A 20,241-nucleotide genomic window follows, 5' to 3' on the forward strand; every position below is an offset into this window, starting at 1 on the left:
CATCTGAGGACCCAAAGGTTGGGAAAGGCTAGTGTAAAATATGACCATCCAAACTCACTTTCCCATTAGCATTCCACAATAGAAAAAGACCAGAGTACATTGCAATGAATTAGCCTGCTGGAATGTCACACAACTTGCAGGGGTGGTTGTGCCTCAGTGAGGTTTTAAAAAGCAAAAGCTTAAACCTGGATGCAGTTATGAGTGTTACATAACAATATTAAAGCAAACACAACCTATTGCCACTGAGCTTTTTCAAGTAAGACGCAAAAGGCTGTTTCTTGGAACCCTTCATTTTATTCTTTGGATGTTGCCATGGATCTAGTTCCAAGAAATCAAAATATAGGAAGCAACAGGAAAGACAAGCTTGCCTGGCAAATGCCAAGGGACTTGAGATTGTCTAATAAGCTAGATGCAGCAATCTAAAAAAATACATACAGTAGTATCTCAACTATTCAAATACTTGAGGGGGCAGAAGTAAACTGAAGGTGATGGACAATTCAGGCACGGGACAGGTATTATATTGCAATGGCATCTGGTGCCCTCCAGAAGTTTTGGACTACAGCTCACATCATACATAACTATCCGCTATGCTGGCTGGGGCTGATGGGAATACCTGAAGAACATCAGGATGGGGAAGACCTTTAACCTGTGGCAGGTAAAATGGGTGCATGCTGCAGAGAACCTTGGCTCAGCATAACACACCAGTTCAGATCATTTTCCCATCACACCCAGTATTGTCTATTCTGACTAGCAGCAGCCCTCCAGGCAGAGAAAGGTCTTGGTCCTGATCCTGAGATGCGGGGGATTGAGCCTCGGTCCTTGGGAATGCAAAGCATGTGCCTCTCCCTCCCTAAATTATCTGCGTATGTCTGTTTTCCTGACATAATAAAGGAAATGGCCTTAACTACTCCACGTTGGGGTACTTACAGGCAGTTTGAAACTAATCAGCTGATAATGACAGTGCTAAACAGCCGATTACTGCTTTTCACTCTGAACACACTTTCAGAACATATATTTGTGCATTGCACGTATTTAGCCAGATACTTCTACAGGCCTTACACATGTGTAACTGAGTACAAAAGAACATGGCAATAAATCATTTTTATTGGAAAATTGCATAAATATCTGGATCGGCACGGACAGAATCCATTAAACGTATTTCATTTCAAGTAAGTCATTGGGGAGAAATTTATTCAAGATGACTTGAGCTGCCCGAGAGAACTGCGTAGCCCCCAAGAACAATTCTAACTAGCACCTGAAATATTACCCGATTGATCGCCAACCCCGTGTCCTCCAGATGTTTCAGATTAAATATGTTTTGTTTTAATATGTTTTTAAAGATGTTCTAATATGTTTTAAAGTCTGTTTTTAAGATGTTTTAGAGTATTTTTTAGTGTTTTTGTTTGCTTCTTCTGGGCAGGCTTCTTCTGGGAGGAAGGGCAGGATGTACATTTATTATTATTATTATTATTATTATTATTATTATTATTATTGCCAATAATAATAATAATAATAATAATAATAATAATAATAATAATAATAATAATAATAATAATAATAATAATAATAATAATAATAATAAACTCGTGCTGGCAGCACGTGCTGGCTGGGGCTGATGGGAGTTGTAGTCAAAAACATCTAGAGGGCACCAGCTTGGCAAAGGATGTTACAAAATCACATTCTGCAGCAGTTACAAGCCACACCCTCATTTTTCTGCCTCTGTGGCATAAGCATTACTGTATCTAAATCCAAATTGGCCTTTCCAGTCCTTGCCCACACCAAGTGCATTTGAAGACATCACCATATTAGGAGGGTGGGGTTTGTGGCAATTAGTGCTGAATCCTCTGTGTATGCTTCCATGTGCCAAGGCGACATGGAACATTCTGTAAGCTGGAGTCAGGGACTGCAGCACCCAAAAAGAGCAGTCCTGAAGTCAGAAATCACTTTCCTGGCTCTTGCACCATGGAGATCACAAGTTGGAAGAGGGAATCGCAAGCAGCTCAAACCAGGGAGCTATCACTACAGCCCGGAATCCTTATGGCCCAGGTGTTCCTGGAAAACCAATGGCATGTCACTCCCCTGCCAACATCTCAAAGACAGAATTTTATTTGAAGAGGACAGGATAGAAATATATTAAAATAGAACAGAATAAAATAGGAAGACAGGTTGTACACCTGATCTCAGGACAATTGATTTGCTTATTGAGGTTACATCCACACCATACATTTAAAGCAGTTTTATGCCACTTGAACAGTCATGGCCTTCCCCAAAGAATCCTGGGAACCATTGTTTATTAAGGATGCTGGGCACTGTAGCTCTGTGAGGGGTCTCCTAACAACTCTCAACATTCTTAACAAACTACAGTCCCCAGAATTCTTTGCGGGAAACCATGACTGTTAAAGTGGTATAAGACTGCTCTAAATGTACAATATGGATGTGTCTTGAGACTACCATGCCTTAGCATCTCTAGACTGCCTGCCTGCATTTCATCCTTCTGCCCCATCTACCTGCTGCCTGTTCAGTTCTAGGGACTGGACTTTGTCAGAACATTCCATATAAACAAAACCTGGCAGAAATAAAAGTGGCTTCCACAAGTTAGCTAGGAACTTCAACAAGCTGCATCCAATGCAATTTGGCAAACTCAGGTTGCTGCTTATCCATTCCAATATATCAAATATTTTTTATTTCTAAGTGGCCATTTGGTATGGATGAACCTCTCAATTTTGGTTTCTTTCAGTTTCTCAGTTGTCCAATCTTAAGCTTGGCTCTCCACATTTCCACATTAGTTTGTGATTTTTTTTAATTTAAAAAAGTTCTCATGAAAATTCGCCAGCATTTTAGTGAGAATTTGTCTTAATATATACATTTTTATATGCAATGTTGTTGTAATATACACATTTTTGCAAAGCAATTTTCCCTAACACAATGCATTTTTATAAACACTTTACGCTAATATATGCATTTTTGTATGCATTAGTTGGCTGGGGAGCTGCATTGCAAAATTCAGAGAAGCACAAATTTTGAAGAATGGTGGGCTTTCAGTTCACATATTGTTTCTGCAAGTGTGACTTAGGCAGGTTCACCTTTAAATGTGAACTGAATTGAATTTCACTTCCATCCCTAGAGACCATCTCTCATTTTATTCCTCTCCCATGTTCATCTCTTTCATTTTCTTTCTTTACTTAATTTAAACAAAATAGATAAAACAATATACACAGCAGTAACGTCACATGAAATGCATGCAATGGGGGAAAAAACCCATAATCCTTGGTTTGGATGTAATACCAAGACAGGGATTATGGTTTGTTTCCTCCCTATGTGAGCAGGAAGAAGCAGAGTGAACACTTTTAGCTCTTGCATGGTGAGCATATGTTTTCCAAGACTGTCATGTGAAAATCACACCATCTATCTATATCATGATCTGGCACATCCTGGAACATCTTCCATAAATGGACTGAATGAGGATGTGGTGAGTTTCGCTCTGGACCCCTGCCTAAGTGTCACATGTTCAATATTCCACAAGAACATAAGAAGAGCCAAGCTAGATCAGAAGCCTATCCAGTCCACCCTCTTTCCCACAATGGCCAACCAGATTCTTACAGGAAGCTCACGATCAGAACATGAAGGCCGTATCCTGCTCCTACTGCTCTGCCTTGTTAAGTGGCATTCAAAGGCAGGGCTGGTCCTACCATGAGGCAAAGTGAGGCCATTGCCTCAGGTGACAGTTCTGGACGGCAGTGGCAGTATCCCCCTGGCAGTTCCTCCTAAGCTGGCTGCCACTCCTCTCTGTTGGATGATAGAGCTGGAGATATCATACAGCCTATCCTGCAGCACTCCTTAAGCTAGCCTGCTGCCCTCAAGTGTGTTTGAAGATGGTATCCTGTGTCCAGGCATACTGATGTAAGATTCGATTATTAGTCAGCTAACCACTCAGTCAGCATTTGTACATGGAAGGGTGGGTGCCATCTGCCACCTTAGCCAGCAAAATGTCTTGGGACAATCTTGTTTAGAGTTGCACCACTTCTAATACTGTCTTGATGGGTAGCCACAGACAGCTTCCACCTCCATGAATCTGTCAAATGCCATTTTAAATCCATCAAAGGTTTTGCCTATCACCAGCAACCTGATCCTTTAATTTGGAGATCTCGGGGATTGAACCTGGGCTCTTGCCCATACGAAGCATGTACTTTACCACTGAGCTACAGTCCTCTCTCTGCTGCATCAAACCCATCAGAGTTATCATAGCCACAGTTCTCCACCCACCCACCCTGGCCAATAAGATTGTGGTGTGCAGTAGGGAGCCTTGAGGGTGAAGCAAGGGGACGGAGGGAGAGAAACAAACAGTAGTTCCAGCAAAATGTCAAAATAGTATCTTACCTGCTGCAAATGACCGGGGTGGCCACAACAGGCTCCGGCAGGTTAGGTGCACTCTGAGTGCAACCTAAGGCCCTGTGGGGCTTCATAGTTTGCTGAGTGGCAGTGACTGTCGACTCTGGGAATTGTTCATTTGAGGTCTTGCTGGTGGGGCTGCTGGCTGGGGTGCCCTGGATGGGTGAAGGGCTTGGGGAGGTCAGAGGTGAAATATTGGGAGGGATACCTAAGAGGAGAAAGCCAAGAATGACATTAAACAAAATTATTTATTACATTTATATCTCAACTTTTCTTCAAGGAACTCAAGCCAACGTACATGGTTTGCTTCCTCCCCATTTCATCTTCATGATAGCCCTGTGAGGAAGGTTAGACTGGGAGACCGTGACTGGTTATCCACTGAGCTTCATGGATGAGCAGGGATTTGAACCCTGGTCTCCCAGGTCCTAGTCCAACACTATCCACTTGCTTCGGGGAACCTTCCTTTGGTGACTGGGATGCCAAGGCGGCTTTGAGTGTTTGCCATGGAATCCCTGTGCATTGTAGAAGACGTGGGGATATTTTCTAGAGTTCAGTCACTTCCTACAGAACACAGACCACTGGGCTTCATGTCATGGGCCTATGTCAGGGATGGGGACCTGTTGCCCTCCAGATGGTGTTGGGCTACATTTCCCATCAGTTCCATCCAGCATGGCAGCAGCCAGGGGTGATGTGAGTTACGGTCCAAGAACAAGTGGAGAGCCACAGGTTCCCCATCCCTTACCTATATAAACTGAAAATGCATCCTGTGAACACACCCAATACTTTTCCACATGTCAAATTCATAAACAGCAAACAAACCTGCCATGTGGTATTCCATCTGGATATTACATACTCCAGCTGGCAGCGGATCGTCAAAGTTTCAGGGACACTTTTTTTTTTGCTAGATCTGCTTTTCAAGATCTTCTTAACTGGAGATGACAGGCGTTGAATATGGAATTTTGTGTATCTGAAGCATTAGTTCTACCAGTTAGCTATGGGCTCTTCCTTTACACAAGGTGTGGGAACCTTTGGCCCTCCAGATACTGCTGAACTACCCATCATCCGTGGCCATTGGCCATGCTTGCTGAGGCTGATGGGTGTTTTTGTTCAGCAACATCTGGAGGGTCAAAGGGTTGTCACACCAGCTTAACACTAATGGGTTCAAAGGGCATATTTCAAACCAGGCAGTCAGTTGGAGGCTGTGCCACAAATGTTCACTGGAATCATAAATTCTGCTTCGAAGCAGGCATTTTTCAGATTAAAGTTACTCCTCTCCTTGCCCCCCCTTGGTACTTTTCCACTCACAGGCTAATGATATCAGTGGTTTTGAAACATACAAATGTAATGGAGGGAAAGGGTTAAGAACTAGGGTTGTGCACTGAGTTTGGCCAAGGGGGTGGGACATCAGGCTCTTCTTCCTGTCTCATGAGTAGAAGCACTGATCTTCCGGGGGGGAGGGCAGATGCTGTTCTGCAGGGGGATTTCCTGCAGGAAAGCCCTCTGCAAAGCAGCATCACGCAGGGTGAATTAACCCAACCCTTGGTAAGGAAGGGGAAAGAGACACAATGTCTCTTTCTCCTGTCTCCTCCCCTCCATAAGTTTAATTAGGTTTTTGTTTTTGTTTACCCTGATTAAAAATGAGCACCAGCTCCCAACCTATTTGGGAGTAGCTCTGAGCTGGGGCATGTGGTCCCCAAGTTGACCCAGAGTGGGTCGGCCTGATGCCCATATATATATATATATATATATTGTCTGTTGCATTCCATCTGCTTTGGTCCGGAGGTGCTGAAGAATGGCAGGGCTCTGCCAAGCCTCTGTTGCAATTCATGCTGGGAAACACAGGAAGCTGCTTTATACTGAGTCAGATCACCGGACTATGTAACTTAGTATTGTCTATACTGTCTGGCAGCAGCTCTCCAGGGTGTCAGACTGAGGACACACCGGGTCCTATCTGGAGATGCCGGAGACTGAACCTGGGACTTTCTGCATGCAAAGTAGATGCTCTATCCACTGCACTACAGCCCTTCCTGTCGGGTGTCAAAGAGTTCTTTGCTTCTCAGCTTATGTGGAAATAACGCAGAGCTTGGAAAAGTTACTTTTTTGAACTACAACTCCCATCAGCCCCAGCCAGCATGGCCACTGGATTGGGCTGATGGGAGTTGTAGTTCAAAAAAGTAACTTTTCCAAGCTCTGGATAAGTCTGCAGACGGAGCCAATTCTGCTGGTCTCCCAGCTTTTCCTCAATTCTAAACACAACTTTTGCTATAGTTGCCCTATAGCACTTCACCTTTTTTGGTAAAACAGCTGAGCAAGACATATACCCAGCGCCCTTTACCATTTAGTGATCCCAAACACCATGTGCTTCAGAGATGATGCGGTGACCTATAACCTGTTTGCATCACAGCATGTCAATATGCTCAGCTGCTGGCTACCTTGCCGGTTGGGCCTTTTGGAATTCAGATGGTTGGCAGCAGACATTGCATAGGAGGCGGAGAATGATCTGCTTTTGGTGATGTTCATCAGGAGGGAATTGTTCCATGGATCGGAACTGTGAAAAAGAGAGCAGAAATCAACAGCTTGGCCATTATAAGTTCTTCCCGCTTGCTGAGAGGTGATAGCACAAAGGACAGAGGAAGGCTCACCATCTCTAGGAACCTAAGACACAAGGAACAACCCAATCTAGTCCAGTTGTATCCTGTTTCCCACAGTGGCCAACCAGCTACGGGTAACAAGGGCAATAGCCCTATTCCGTCGCAATTCCTCAGTGACTGATACTGAGAGGCATGGTGGCTCTAGTCCTCTAATATAGCCACCATGACTAGTAGTTGTTTCAAGCCTTATTCTCCATCCATTGTCAGGGGGGGTCTTTAAATTATCTAGGCCAGGAATAGCCAAACTGGTGACCTCTAGGTTGTCACTGGACTCCAACTTCCATCATCCCTGACCACTGGCCATGCTGACTGGGGATGATGCAGGCCATGGTCCACCAACACCTGGGGACCCAATATTGAGAAGGCAGCTTTAAGGTGTCAGTGTGCTTTTCTCACAGACACTCTGCAGCTCAAGTGTAAGGGCCCAGCACAGACAATGGTCAAGGATGATGGGAGTTGGAGTCCAACAACATCTGGAAGGTACCACCTTGGCTGCCCCTGATCTAAGCCCTGACAACTGCCCAAACCCTCCCTGCGCATCAGATTTCAGAGGTCTGCAGGAGGGGCCACATACAGCAGATGGCAGTTTTTGCTGCCATTTTCAGTGCCAGCAAGGAAAAGCCTCATTTGTGTATGTGGTGGCGCATTCTATCACCTAAGGTCATGTTTCACTGGAAACAGTGTTGCCTCATGAAAATAGGGAAAAGTCATCTTTCTTGGGATTTCATCATACCATACTGTACACCCTAAGAACTGACCCTCTATTTATGATGCTTCTTTGGGATGTTGCTCAATATAAGCACTGTCCAAGATGTTCTACTTATGGATAGGGAGCATTATCTCCAGGGTGAGTTTTCATCCCTTGACCACATAAGTTTAGGATGTTCTCTTGCCAGAGATCTCTAGACCGGGGCTAAATCTGACCATCTGGTGGCGCAAGGAAGTTTAATCTGGGGGGGGGATGACAGGGGGAAGCCCCAATTGATTACTCTCCACAATGTTCAAAGGAGGAAAACTAGATGGACAGATGGATATAGTACAATATAGTTTCAACCGATTTTTAAAATTGTATTGTTGACTTATACATAACTTAGAGGCAATCGCAACTGAGTGGTTTACAAGTTGACATAATGATAAATAAATACATATGGCCACTAAGGGCTGCTGGCTAATGCCCGCTTTCTTCCAATGGATAACCCATGAAAAACATCCAGAAAAGCCACTCTTGGTTCCCAGTTCACTTTAGTCTGTTGCCTATAACCTACCCCTGAAATTGTGTCTCTGACCCTGGTTTTCTTGATCCTCTGTAGCTGCCTTGGATATTAACCCCTGCATATTTTGGATCATGAACCTGCTTCTGGCCCAATCGGACTGGCGGTCAGTTGTTTCTCCCCACCCTCACCCCACCCCATTCTGTCTACTTTGTCTGACATCGGTCAATTTTAAAATGTAAGAGTGCTGCTCACAGGTGGGAGTTAAAGAGTGTTAGGGGCAACTGGTTAAATTTTGGGAATGGGATCTGCTCCTTTCATTATATGTTGAAAGAGCATCATTAATCCCTCAACTGCAAACTAAACATATCAATTTCAATCAGACCTGACACTTATGAAAAAGCAATTTTTTGATGGATCAATCAATTAAAAATGTGATAACTGATTGTTCTTTTAATTACGTAACACTTTTTAATTTTATGAAATTGTTCACTGGAGAACATTGAATTGTTTACTAACCATTTATTATTTTCTAATTTTACTTTCTCAGGCTAGGTGTACAGTAGACCTATCTACTCTCTGGTGTCATCACTCAGTTGAGCAATTCTGTCCTGCACTGATTATCTGGGGGATAAGGCTGCAGAGAGTACAAGGAATTGCAGCAGCATATGAGAACTTGATTGCTGGAGCAACGTCTGAGCGACTTGGTTGCCGTCCAAGGTCCTGCAGCAGTTTCTGCCCTGTTGCCAATCCCCTTCAAGTCCAACTGGGCATCTCTATGGGCCCTTGGCACTAACTCTGAACAGGGCACCTTTGAGAATTGTGGTCTTTGTCATTACACTGTCAAAAGGCAAGTGATAATTTTGTGATAATACTGTTCCCAAAAGAAGCCAATGTTCTTAATATTCTTAGTGGCTATGGAGAATCAAAGGACTTTTCATCATCTAAAAACCCCACACAACTATTTCCTCACCCAGATGATGAAGTATCATAAAGTTTTATGCTAGCGCTACGGTCTCTTCTCACTGGAGCTGGCTCCAAAGTGGGTAAACCAGTGGCAGATGTGGTTGTTGTCCAAGTGGACGATACTCGTCGCAGAAGACCTGGGGGCAGACTTTTCCGGAAGCGCTAGGAATAAGACAATAAGACTTTTCAATTATATAGTATCTCATTCATGATCTCCAAACACATTCTGGCAATCAGTTTGCAAAGACAACTTTGTAAATGGGGAGGCAATGAGGAGGGAAGTATTGAATCTCAGTGAATATTCTGCTGGTTTCTTCTTGTGGATTGAACTCAGTTGAAGGAGTTACTTTGCACACACTCCTTTTTTATTCCAGACTGGTGAAATTTACAATGTTGTCATGGACAAGAGAAGCTCCAGTCCTTCCCCACCTAATGGAACTTGAAACACTACCACCTCTTCACACATATACTTTGAAGTTCTCCTGAGGAAATACAGCTGAAGATCAGTTCAGATGCAACTATCCCAGTCTGATAAACTATGGCATGCCATACTTGGGGTCATTATGTTTGAACCATGGTTTCTTGGACCAGGAATGATGTGCCTGTGTATTCCTTTCTCCCTTTTCTCTTCCCTTCTCCCTATGGTGAAGATTTCCTGGTTACTTAAACCAAAGTGACCCATAATGTGTGAACCTGGAAACGGTGGTTTAAGGGCTCCCAATGGGACATAAGCACAGCATCTGATCCTAGAGCAAGCAGTTGCATAGCTCATTGGCGGTCAGGTAAACTGTGATTTATCAGACTGGAAACATTAAGTCTGAACTGGGCCTCTGTGTATGATTGATAGTCTGGTAGTTGCAGTTGGCAGTGTCTTTTATTACATACCCCACCCAAAATAACTTACTGGAGATAGAACTGTCTACCACTCCTGGCTTACTTTCCCCTTGAGTCTTAGCCATCAAGCACTTGCAAGAGATTTTCCTCATCAGATTCTTTTGCAAATTTGAAAAACGTGGGGACATCCACACAGCAAGCAACAGACGGAAAGGTCACAACGTATTTATTAATTAAATTTGTTAGTCTCTTTTCTTCACAAAAGTGAATGCAAAGCAACTTACAATCAATAAAAAAGTTAAAACTTTTATTAAGAGCTACTATGTGTATTGTTATTTAACTTCTGCAGATTGTATTTTGTATTGTTTTATTGATGCATTTTTATATCGTATTTTATATTTGTGTTTTTAGTAAGCTGCCTTGAGGGCCTTTGCCCAAAAGGTGGGGTATAAATAAACTAACAACAACAACAACAACAATAAAACCAGCATAAAAACTTAAACAAAATAAAAAGTTAAAAACACATAAATTCAACAGCGGTGGAACAACCTGCCCCCAAAAGAGGCTACAACACCAAGAGCCCTCCAAAAACCCTCCAAACTTTGGAGTCAAATGCCTGGGAGGAGAGATATGTATTTGCCTGGCTCCTAAAAATATGTAATGATAGTGTCAAGCATGCCTCTCTGAAGGGAATATTCCATAAGTGGGGGACCACCACTGAAAAGGCCTACTCTCTGCCCCTCCATCGGAGGGGGCACACGGAGGACCTCAGAGGCCGAACACAGAGTCTGGGTTCATTCATATGGGGAGAGGCAGTCCTTGAGGTATTGGGATCCTTGAGGTATTGGGATCCTGAGCCATATAAGGCTTTATTGGTCAAAACCAACACTTTTGCCCGGAAATGAATTGGTAGCCAGTGTAGTTGTGCCAGAGTTGATGTTACGTGTTCAGACTGCCGTGCCACAGTGAGCAATCTGGCTGCTAAATTCTGCACCGGCTGCAGTTTCCAAACTGTCTTCAAAGGCAGTCTCATGTTTAGAGGTTACGAGGGTGTAGACAACAGAAATCGGGCTATCTCTGTCCAGAAAGGGTCGCAGCTGGGCCCAAGCTGAAGCTGATGGAAGGCACTCCTTGCTACCGAAGCCACTTGAGCCTCAAGCAACTAATGGATCCAGGAGTTTCCCCAAGCTATGCACCTGCTCCTTCAGAGGGAGTGTAACCCCATCAGGAGCAGGCCACATCCCCTCCATCCGATCCAAGGAACCACTCACTAACAGTGCCTCAGTCTTGTCTGGATTGATCATTATCATCATCATCATCACATTTCTATCCCACCTTTCCTCCAAGGAGCTCAAGGTAGCATACATGGTTCTCCCTCTCCCTTTTAACCTAACCCTGAGAGACTGTGACTGGCGCAAAGTCAACCAATGAACTTCATGGTTGAGTGGAGGTTTGAACCCTGGTCTCCCAGGTCCTAGTCTAACACCCTAACCGCTACACCACACTGGCTCAAGCTTTAGTTTATTGGCTTTCATTCAGTCCATTACCGAGGCAAGAGATCACTCTAACACATCCACTACCACACCTGGAGATGTAAAGGAGAAACAGAGAAGTGTGTCATCAGCATATAGCTGACAATGTACTCCAAATCTCCAGATGACCTCACTCAGTTCTTTCATGTAGATGGGGATAAAACCAAACCCTGTGGAACCCCACACTGAAGGCTCCACAGGGCTGAATAATACTCCCCACGCACCACTCTCTGAGAGTGACAAAGTAACCATACAAAAGCATTTGCAAAACACACAATTGATCTGTTTTATTTAAGACAACCTCCCCCAACCTGGAGCCATCAAGATGTTGTTGGACTATAATCCCCATAGGAACCTAGGAAGTTGCCTTATCCTGAGTGAGACCATTGGCCCATCTAGCTCAGTACTGTCTACACTGACTGGCAGTGGTTCTTCAGGGTTTCAGACAGGGGACATTCCTAGCTCTACTTGGAGCCTCCAAGAATTGCACCTGGGACCTTTTGCATGGAAAACAGATGCTCTGCCACTGAATTATGACCCTTCCCTGACCATCAGCCAGGCAGACTGGGGCAGATGGAAGTTGTGTAGTTAAAAACATCTGGAGGACATCAAATTGAGGAAGTATCGATTAGGCTGTGTATACAGAGTCCTGCGTATACAATGCAGAACCAGAAGTGATTCGCTGACAGCTTCCTGGCAGGTGGGTCATTGTTGCTTACCAGGAGGGGTGAGGTAGCAGAGAGGTTGGGGCGATGCAAATGCACCAGCAGCAGCGCTGGACTGGTTCCACCAGCACGCTCTACACTGTGCTGACCTCCCTGCCATCACGTCCCTCCCCTTCCTGGTAAGCAACAGCAACTCACCTGCCAGAAAGTTAACATAGTGGCTCCGCCCCCACCTTGCAAGCCACTTCTGTGTACAACACTTTAGTTCTCTTCCATGGAGAACAGGTAGTTCCTGGGAAACAGTGGAATAAGGATCCCAGAAGTGCACGGGTGCCTTGTTCTCACTGGTAAAGGAGGAAGTCTCTAATTTGGAGCCACTCAAGAGTACTTGGGGCTGGCCTTGGCTTGAGAGTCCTTGTGGTGTAGTGGTTTGAGTGCTGGACTGAAACGAGGGAAACCAAGGTTCAGATTCCCACTCAGCCACCAGTAACAAGGTTATTGGATGACCCTGAGCCAGTCATTGTCTTTGAGCCTAATCTACTTCACAAGGCTGTTGTGAGTATAAAAGTATAGGGGGGGAAGCTCCTTAGAGAAAGGGCAGGATAAACACGCAACAACAAAAATAAAATAAAAAGCATCTCTTTTATATAAAACGTATTTTCTTAGATTCATAGCAACTACACCCTACAAGCTGAAAAAGGGACACCTACCTTGGGAATCGTCAGCTTTTCTCCCTTCTCCGAGCATTCTTCGGTGTCGGAGCATGTATAGTTCTCGTTGAAGGATGCCAAAGGGTTGACCCTTGGCTTGTGGATAGCTTGGAAGGTTAGCTGTGTGTTCAGCAGGTTGCTCACTGCTCGGAGGGAGGTGCAGACATTGGGTGGTAAGGAAGGATCTGCCAGAAGGTCTGTAATAAGGCCGTGAGCTTCTCCCATGATGGCAATGTCAACTGTAATACTGGTACCTGAAGACTGGAAGGAGACAAAGAGGGAAGCCTGAGCACAAAAAGTGAGGAAATAGCTAATGCAGAACTCATACCAGTGTGATCTGTGCATTGGGAAGCTTCTCCTTATTTTTCACCTCGCTGGCAGGCAAGGCAAGAAACTCTTTCTCTTGGTATTGTTTCCCAGACCGATGTCAAAGCCAATATGCACTATTAGAAGTGAAGAGCTATAACTAACTAGCAGCCCTCATACCCGGCATTGCTTGAGAATTCTAAGAAACCATAAATATAGTGCAGTTTTGAAATCAGTGGTTAAAAATCAGCGTAGTGTCAAAAGGTTCTGTCAACCATCTTGACTCAAAATGGTGCCTGACTGTATCCAAACACAGACAAAAACATGCTCCCTGATCTCAGGAACAATTGTGCAAAATTTGGTTATGATATCTTAAGAGGTACCCAAATAGATAGCAAGCAAACAAACAAACGACTTTCCAAAATGTGTAATAGATTGGCTGCTTATTCCCCACCCAGCCCAGTGCAAGGGGCTGGTGCTTACCTATAAAGCCTTAAATGTCTTGGCTTCCAGATATCTGCTTATTCCCGCAATCAATTCCCACTGAAAGAGTTGCTGATGCAACTTGCAAGATTTACAGGAGCACTGCGTGTGTGTCTCTGTGTGAGAATATGAGTGAGTTGTAAATGAACAATAACAAAAAGATGAACACTAAGTTCCCCCCCCCTCATGCCAACATGCCAAGTGTCCAGGAACTGAGCCCTCACACAGATGATACCCCCCCGGTTGTCTCTTACATACAGACAGACCCTGTCAAACTATGACACTCATCACAGGCATCTATTCTTCCCGTGCTAAGTTTCCCAGCGCATTGAGTAGAATGTGCAGCCTAAATCCTGACCATCACAGAGTGATGTTCCCACTGAGCTACAGCCCTTCCAACTTGTATTAAGTGGGAATCTTAGATCAGCCTTCCCCAAGCTGGTGCCCTCCAGATGTTTTGGAGTACAACTCCCATCAGCCCCAAACAGCACGGCTTTGCTTACTGGGGCTGACGGGAGTTGTATTTCAAAATACCTGGAGGGCAGCAGGGCAGCAAAGGATGTCTTAGATGCCAGTTTCCTTATCACTGCACCCAGGGTTGGCATGAAATCTGGCATTCTCAAGCATCTCCCAGGACCCCAGCGCTCAGACTCCTCTGTGCTTGGTAGCTGGATGTAGGAGTAACCACTATTCAAATTTCCCATAATGCCCCTGTTGTAACATTGCTCCAGGGCATTGTGGGAAATTTAGCTGATGGGCATCCCTTAACTACCTAGTACAGGTTACCACTGGCACCACAATGTGAGCCTGCCACAGAAAGCCCACTGACATTGGATCAAGCCCACCAGGTGGCGCTCTCAATGCAAGTAGCCTCCCAATGCAAGTAGCTGATTCAGAGGAAGAGTTTTTCTTAGGGCTGCGGGAAGGGAGCCTGCTATGATTAACAGCACCCCCCATTATTATTACTACATTAATTAATTGCTTTCTACAAAGAAAAGGTGTCAGCATGACTTACAAATCCATAAAATGCAAACAGCATAAAGTCAGTTGAAGACCAGATACAAAAATAAAACAGTGCTGCTTGTGCTATATGGGGATGGGTGACTCTTGTCAATTTTGATTTCTCTCCTTTTATCAGTTTTCCAAACTTAGGTTCAGTTCTCCACATATCCACATTGCTTTGTGGATTTTATTTTTTAAAAAGTCCTCATGAAAACTCATCAGCATTTCTGTAGAATTTCTCCTAATGTACACATTCTTGTATGCAATTTTGCCTAATACACGTATTTTTGTAAAGCCTATTTTCCTCACTGCTTATATTTCCCCCCAACACAATGCATTTTTGTATCTTATTTTTACTCCTATATGCATTTTCATGCACACATTACTTGGCTGGAGAACTTCAGGGCAAAATTTGTAGAACTGTGAATTTCATAGGACCACTGTGTTTTGGTTCACATATTGTTGCAGAAAGTATGCATTAGGTGGATTCATCTTTAAATGCAAACTGAATCCAATTCCGCATTCCTAGTATGATATTGCTATTACTTATTTGTCACTTTATATATAAAAAAGAAATGTCTCAAAGTAACCTAAAAATAAAATAAAATACAAACAGATAAAATCAATGTAAAGCCAAATGTATAAAGGCATGCAACACAAAATTCCTAAAACTGTCATCCAGCAATGCAATAAGAAGGAAAAGTCCTACCCCACCCTTCTAAAAGATCAGCAGCACAGTGGAGGCCAACTTAACCACTAAAAGCCTGGGGAGAGAAAAATATATTTGCCAAGTTTCTAAAAACAGAGAATGATAGCACCAGATGCAAGTTTCCCTGGGTCTGCAAAGACTAGGGACGGGTGAGAAATTCGATTCAGTTTGCATTTTCAGCAGAATTATTTGCAGTTTCACAATATGAGAACTGAAACACAACTATCCTTCGAAATTCGCATTTATTAGAATTTTGGGATGCGGTTTGCCAATTAAACAACATTTACAAAAATGCATATATTCGGGGAAAGTGTGCGTAAAAATGAATACATGAGTGAAAATGACATACAAAAAGGCATGAAATGATGACAAATGGCTTGCAAAAATGTGTACCTTTGCCAAAACTGCCTACAAAAATATGTTTATTTGGAGAAATTTGCACTAAAATGGTGGAGAATTTTTATGAGGATTTTTTTTTAAAAAAAAATTGCAGATCACTGTAGATATGTAGAGAACTGAATTTAACACTGGAAAAATGAGAAACTGAGACAACCGGAACAAACAGATCTTTCCATCCCTAGCAAAGACACATCTGACATTACATCTAGCCTGGCCCTTAGTATATTTATATGTTAAATTGCTGGTCGTGTGTATCTAGCAGTTCAAACATAATCTTATGAGGAAGGGCCATCACTCAGTGGTAGAGCATCTGCCTTGCATGCAGAAGGTCCCAGGTTCAATCCCCAGCATCTTCAGGTAGGGCTGGGAGAGACTCCTGCCTGAAACTCTGGAGAGCTGCTGCCAGTCAGTGTAGACAATACTGAGTTAGATGGACCAATAGTCTGACTCGGTGTAAGGCAGCTTCCTATGTTCCTGTCTTATATTCTTCCACTTTGCCCCAGTTTTGTCTGTCAAGGCATGGGTGTCAGAGCTCCAAGAAGCCTCTTCCCTTCAGACCATCAGACCCTACAGCACTTTAGTGGGTGTTTGTCCATTTACTGATTCATTTGATCGAGTATTTGCAACCGTTTCCCAACACAAAGTGGGTTTCACCAAGTGGAGAGTGCAACACCGCACTCTGGACTACCCACTGACAACTTTGGCCATTCTGCACATCCTCGTGATCAAGCTCTCCAATAGGCCACCAAGCACAAAAGAAAAGAAAAGAAAGTAGTTAAGATAGACTGCAGGATATCGGCATGCAGGGTGCATAGTGAGGGACAGGCAGGTGGCTATGCTTGGCTTGCCTTTGGCCGTTATAGAATAACAGTCCAGCAATAAATCATTATTTGATACAGTTTCCAAATCACATCATGAACTCCCTGGCCAAGTGTCTTAAAACAAAATTAAAAGTAAACACAGCTCCTTTCTCTTGTTCTCAATCTCCTCTTCCCACCACTTGAATGTCCAAAAAAGCCCCGATGCTGGCAGCTTTGGTGCACACAGCAGGTTGGTTTAGAATTTGCAGCTACACCTCAGTAGGGATTTTCATCCCAAAGACTAAGCGGGGATGAAAACATGCTCCATGCAGTTGCTTGACATGGTCTTTGGAAAGATGACAGGGGTTGCTCTGCAAAAAAATTAAAAAAGGCTGTTGACTTTGGAGACCTCATATGGATGACCTGCGGCTTTGCCCCCAAAAAGAGCTGGCATGCCATCTCGGCAATTTGTGTTAAATTGACCCAGGGGTGCTTTTGGAAATGATTTGAGTGTTTGTGTGTGCATGTCTTTAATGGTGTAACATTTACTTCATAAGAACGTAAGAAGGGCTCTACTGGATGAAGCCAAAATCCCATCTAGTCCAGTATACAGTGGCCACCCAGATGCCTATAGGAAGCCTGCAAACAAGATCTGAGCAGAAGAGCACTCTCTCCCCCTCCATGGCTCCCAGCAACCGGTATTCAGAATCATAGAATCATAAAATAGCAGAGTTGGAAGGGGCCTATAAGGCCATCGAGTCCAACCCTCTGCTCAATGCAGGAATCCAAATCAAAGCATTCCTGACAGATGGCTGTCCAGCTGCCTCTTGAATGCCTCCAGTGTCGGAGAGCCCACTACCTCTCTAGGTAATTGATTCCATTGTTGTATGGCTCTAACATTAAGTTTTTCCTGATGTCCAGTCGAAATCTGGCTTCCTGCAATTTGAGCTCATTATTCCGTGCCCTGCACTCTGGGACGATCGAGAAGAGATCCCGGCCTTCCTCTATGTGACAACCTTTCATGTACTTGAAGAGTGCTATCATATCTCCCCTCAGTATTCTCTTCTCCAGGCTAAACATGCCCAGTTCTTTCAGTCTCTCCTCATAGGACTTTGTTTCCAGTCCCCTGATCGTCCTTGCTGCCCTCCTCTGAGGGCATGCTCCTTAAACGGAGGAGGTAGAACACAGCCATCATGGTTAGGACACATTGATAGGCTTATCTTCCATGAATTTGTCTAATATTTTTTAAAGCCATCCAAGTTGGTGGCCATTGCTGCCTCCTGCGGGAGTGAATTTGAAGAGCTTGGGGTGACTGAAGTGGAGTTAGCCCATTTCATCACTCTGCAAGTCCCACAGCGTGCACAAGGACAGAGTGATAGTGAGTTAGCTAAAACCACACTCTGATGAGCTTCACATTGACCAGATGCACACATCAAGGGGATGTCACTCCATGATTGATCCCCCCTATACATAGACTGCTTCCCTCTCCCTGACAATTCCCACTTTTGGCTTCTCGCCTCCAAAGGTTTCTGCCCTCCTCTCTCCATTCTTTGCCTCCCAGTGCAGTGGTGGCTGGTGCTTCTTGGAAGTGGTAGGGCGGGAGGTGTGGAGACCAACAGTGGTGAAGCTAGAACCAATATGAGGCAGAGCCAATTCATTCTAGTATTGTCCCCATCCTCCTGTGTGTCCTTCCCATTCAGGTCTTTGCCTCCATCATCCGATGAAGAGCAACCTACTTCTAGTCCCTGATGCTTAACCAGGGTTAAGGCAATAAGCAACAGATAGCAGAAATCATGGTTAAGAGTTATGACTGTTTTGGGCCATTGGCATAAAAAACTTGGTTCTTTGAAGGAAATTCTGCACTGCAAACATCAGAGAAAACATTCATAAATAACAGTGCAATAACACCGCTCCTTACATTTGGAACAAATTTCCCCACCTACGGCCACTGGAAACATGAAAATGGAATGTTGTTATACCATCCAAAGATGAGACTTTATTCTCTGAGAGAGCATTCCCTCCAACTGCTGATAAAGCTATCCAATTTTGGCTTCAATTGACCTGTCTTTTTCCACCTAGCAGTTCACCTAAAATTAATCTCTACCTTTGCTAATGCAAGAACTACACACGTGTTCAGTTTCCCTCTTGCCTGCCTTCAAAGGAACCTGTGTGTTGTACTTAAGGATGCAGGACAGACCTGAGTAAGGACAGGCTTTTGTATTTGCACAGATACCATTGCATGGAATATAGGAAGCTGCCTTATACTGAGTTGTTTACTAGCATGATGCTCTATCTCCATGGGTAGAGACAGTATGCTGGATACCAGTTGCTGGAAACCTCAGGAGGGGAGAGTACTCTTACGCTGAGGTCCTGCTTGCAAGCTTCCCATAGGCAGCTGATTGGCCAGATGCTGGACTAGATGGACCATTGACCTCTTCTTATGAGTCAGGCCACTGGTTCATTTAGCTTATTCTCTACACTGACTGGCAGCAGCTATTCAGGATTTCAGACAGGGGTCTCTCCCATCCCTACCTGGAGATGCTAGGGATTGAACCTGGGACCTTCTGCATGCAAAGCAGTTGCTCTACCATGAAGCTACATCCCTTTCCTGTGTTTCTGCTTTCCAAGAGACCTGATATCTGAACAGAACCTAATACAGCCTCATCTGAATGCCTACTCCTCCTCCCTCCCTCCATCTTACCAGAGCAGTCCAAACCCCATTTATCTGGGACTAAACCCCATTGAATTCAACAGGACTCACGTCTGAATAGAGACGACGATTGCACTGGAAGACTCTTACAAGATGCAGAGAATATTCTCCCTTCCTCCCACCACTTTTTAATTTTCTGCCTTTGTTTATCATCCAGGCTGTTGAAAACTTCTGCAGAAACTCAAAAGCTTGCATATGATTTTTTGGGGGGGACATTTTGGTTGGCCAATCAAAGATATTGCCCTAATGTGGATTTTGTGGGATAATTTAGACTCCAATAAATTGTTATGTTCTGGTTATTTTTGGACAAAATGTCAAAAAAAAAAAAGTTCCTGCTTTCAAGATCTCCAGCCTTTGACTTGTCCCATTTTGAGATGAAATGAAGAGATTGTCAAGGGTTAGGAATTTCCTGTGGAGCTGGATATGCAGTTTCCAGCCTCCCTTAATATTCAATATCAAGAGAGGAAAGAGGGAGGAACAGAAAATGCAGAAAATAAAATAAGCAGTCACAAATAATGCATTTTTTTTTAAAAAAGTTTCCCCTTTATTACAATGTGGCAGATGGAAGAAATTATAGATTCATAATGGGGCTCAATTTTGCTTTAACTTAAATATCGAATTTAGCACGATTGTCTGTTTGAGAACTTGGCCTTTGTCTTCCTTATAGATCTTTTAATTCTTAAAAATCTAGATGGTTACAAACTGATGACTTGAAACAGTCAATTGAGCGAGGATGAAAAAAAGAAGAGAGAAATAATGACAACTTATCATTGTTCTATACTTGGATTGTACTGCGTAGCAGATGTGAACCTTGAGTAGACAGAAGAGGGATGAGCCAATGAGCCACAGTTTTACAACTTACAAATATAAAACG

At 43.8% G+C, this 20,241-nt stretch overlaps 1 protein-coding gene across 3 annotated transcripts in view; it reads right to left on the minus strand.

Annotated features, from left to right (window-relative positions):
* PDE3A (phosphodiesterase 3A) overlaps positions 1-20,241 on the minus strand; it is a 437,665-nt gene that overhangs the window by 51,877 nt on the left and 365,547 nt on the right. For all 3 annotated transcript variants that reach the window (XM_061638443.1, XM_061638444.1, XM_061638446.1), the window contains exons 3-6: positions 12,959-13,219; positions 9,225-9,379; positions 6,822-6,937; positions 4,378-4,597 (exon numbers count right to left, since the gene is read on the minus strand). In XM_061638443.1, the coding sequence (XP_061494427.1) occupies positions 4,378-4,597; positions 6,822-6,937; positions 9,225-9,379; positions 12,959-13,219 (752 nt within the window). The remainder of the gene's footprint in view (positions 1-4,377; positions 4,598-6,821; positions 6,938-9,224; positions 9,380-12,958; positions 13,220-20,241) is intronic.

This window comes from Rhineura floridana, chromosome 8 (genome assembly GCF_030035675.1).
Source record: "Rhineura floridana isolate rRhiFlo1 chromosome 8, rRhiFlo1.hap2, whole genome shotgun sequence".
NCBI classification, from domain to species: Eukaryota; Metazoa; Chordata; class Lepidosauria; order Squamata; family Rhineuridae; genus Rhineura; species Rhineura floridana.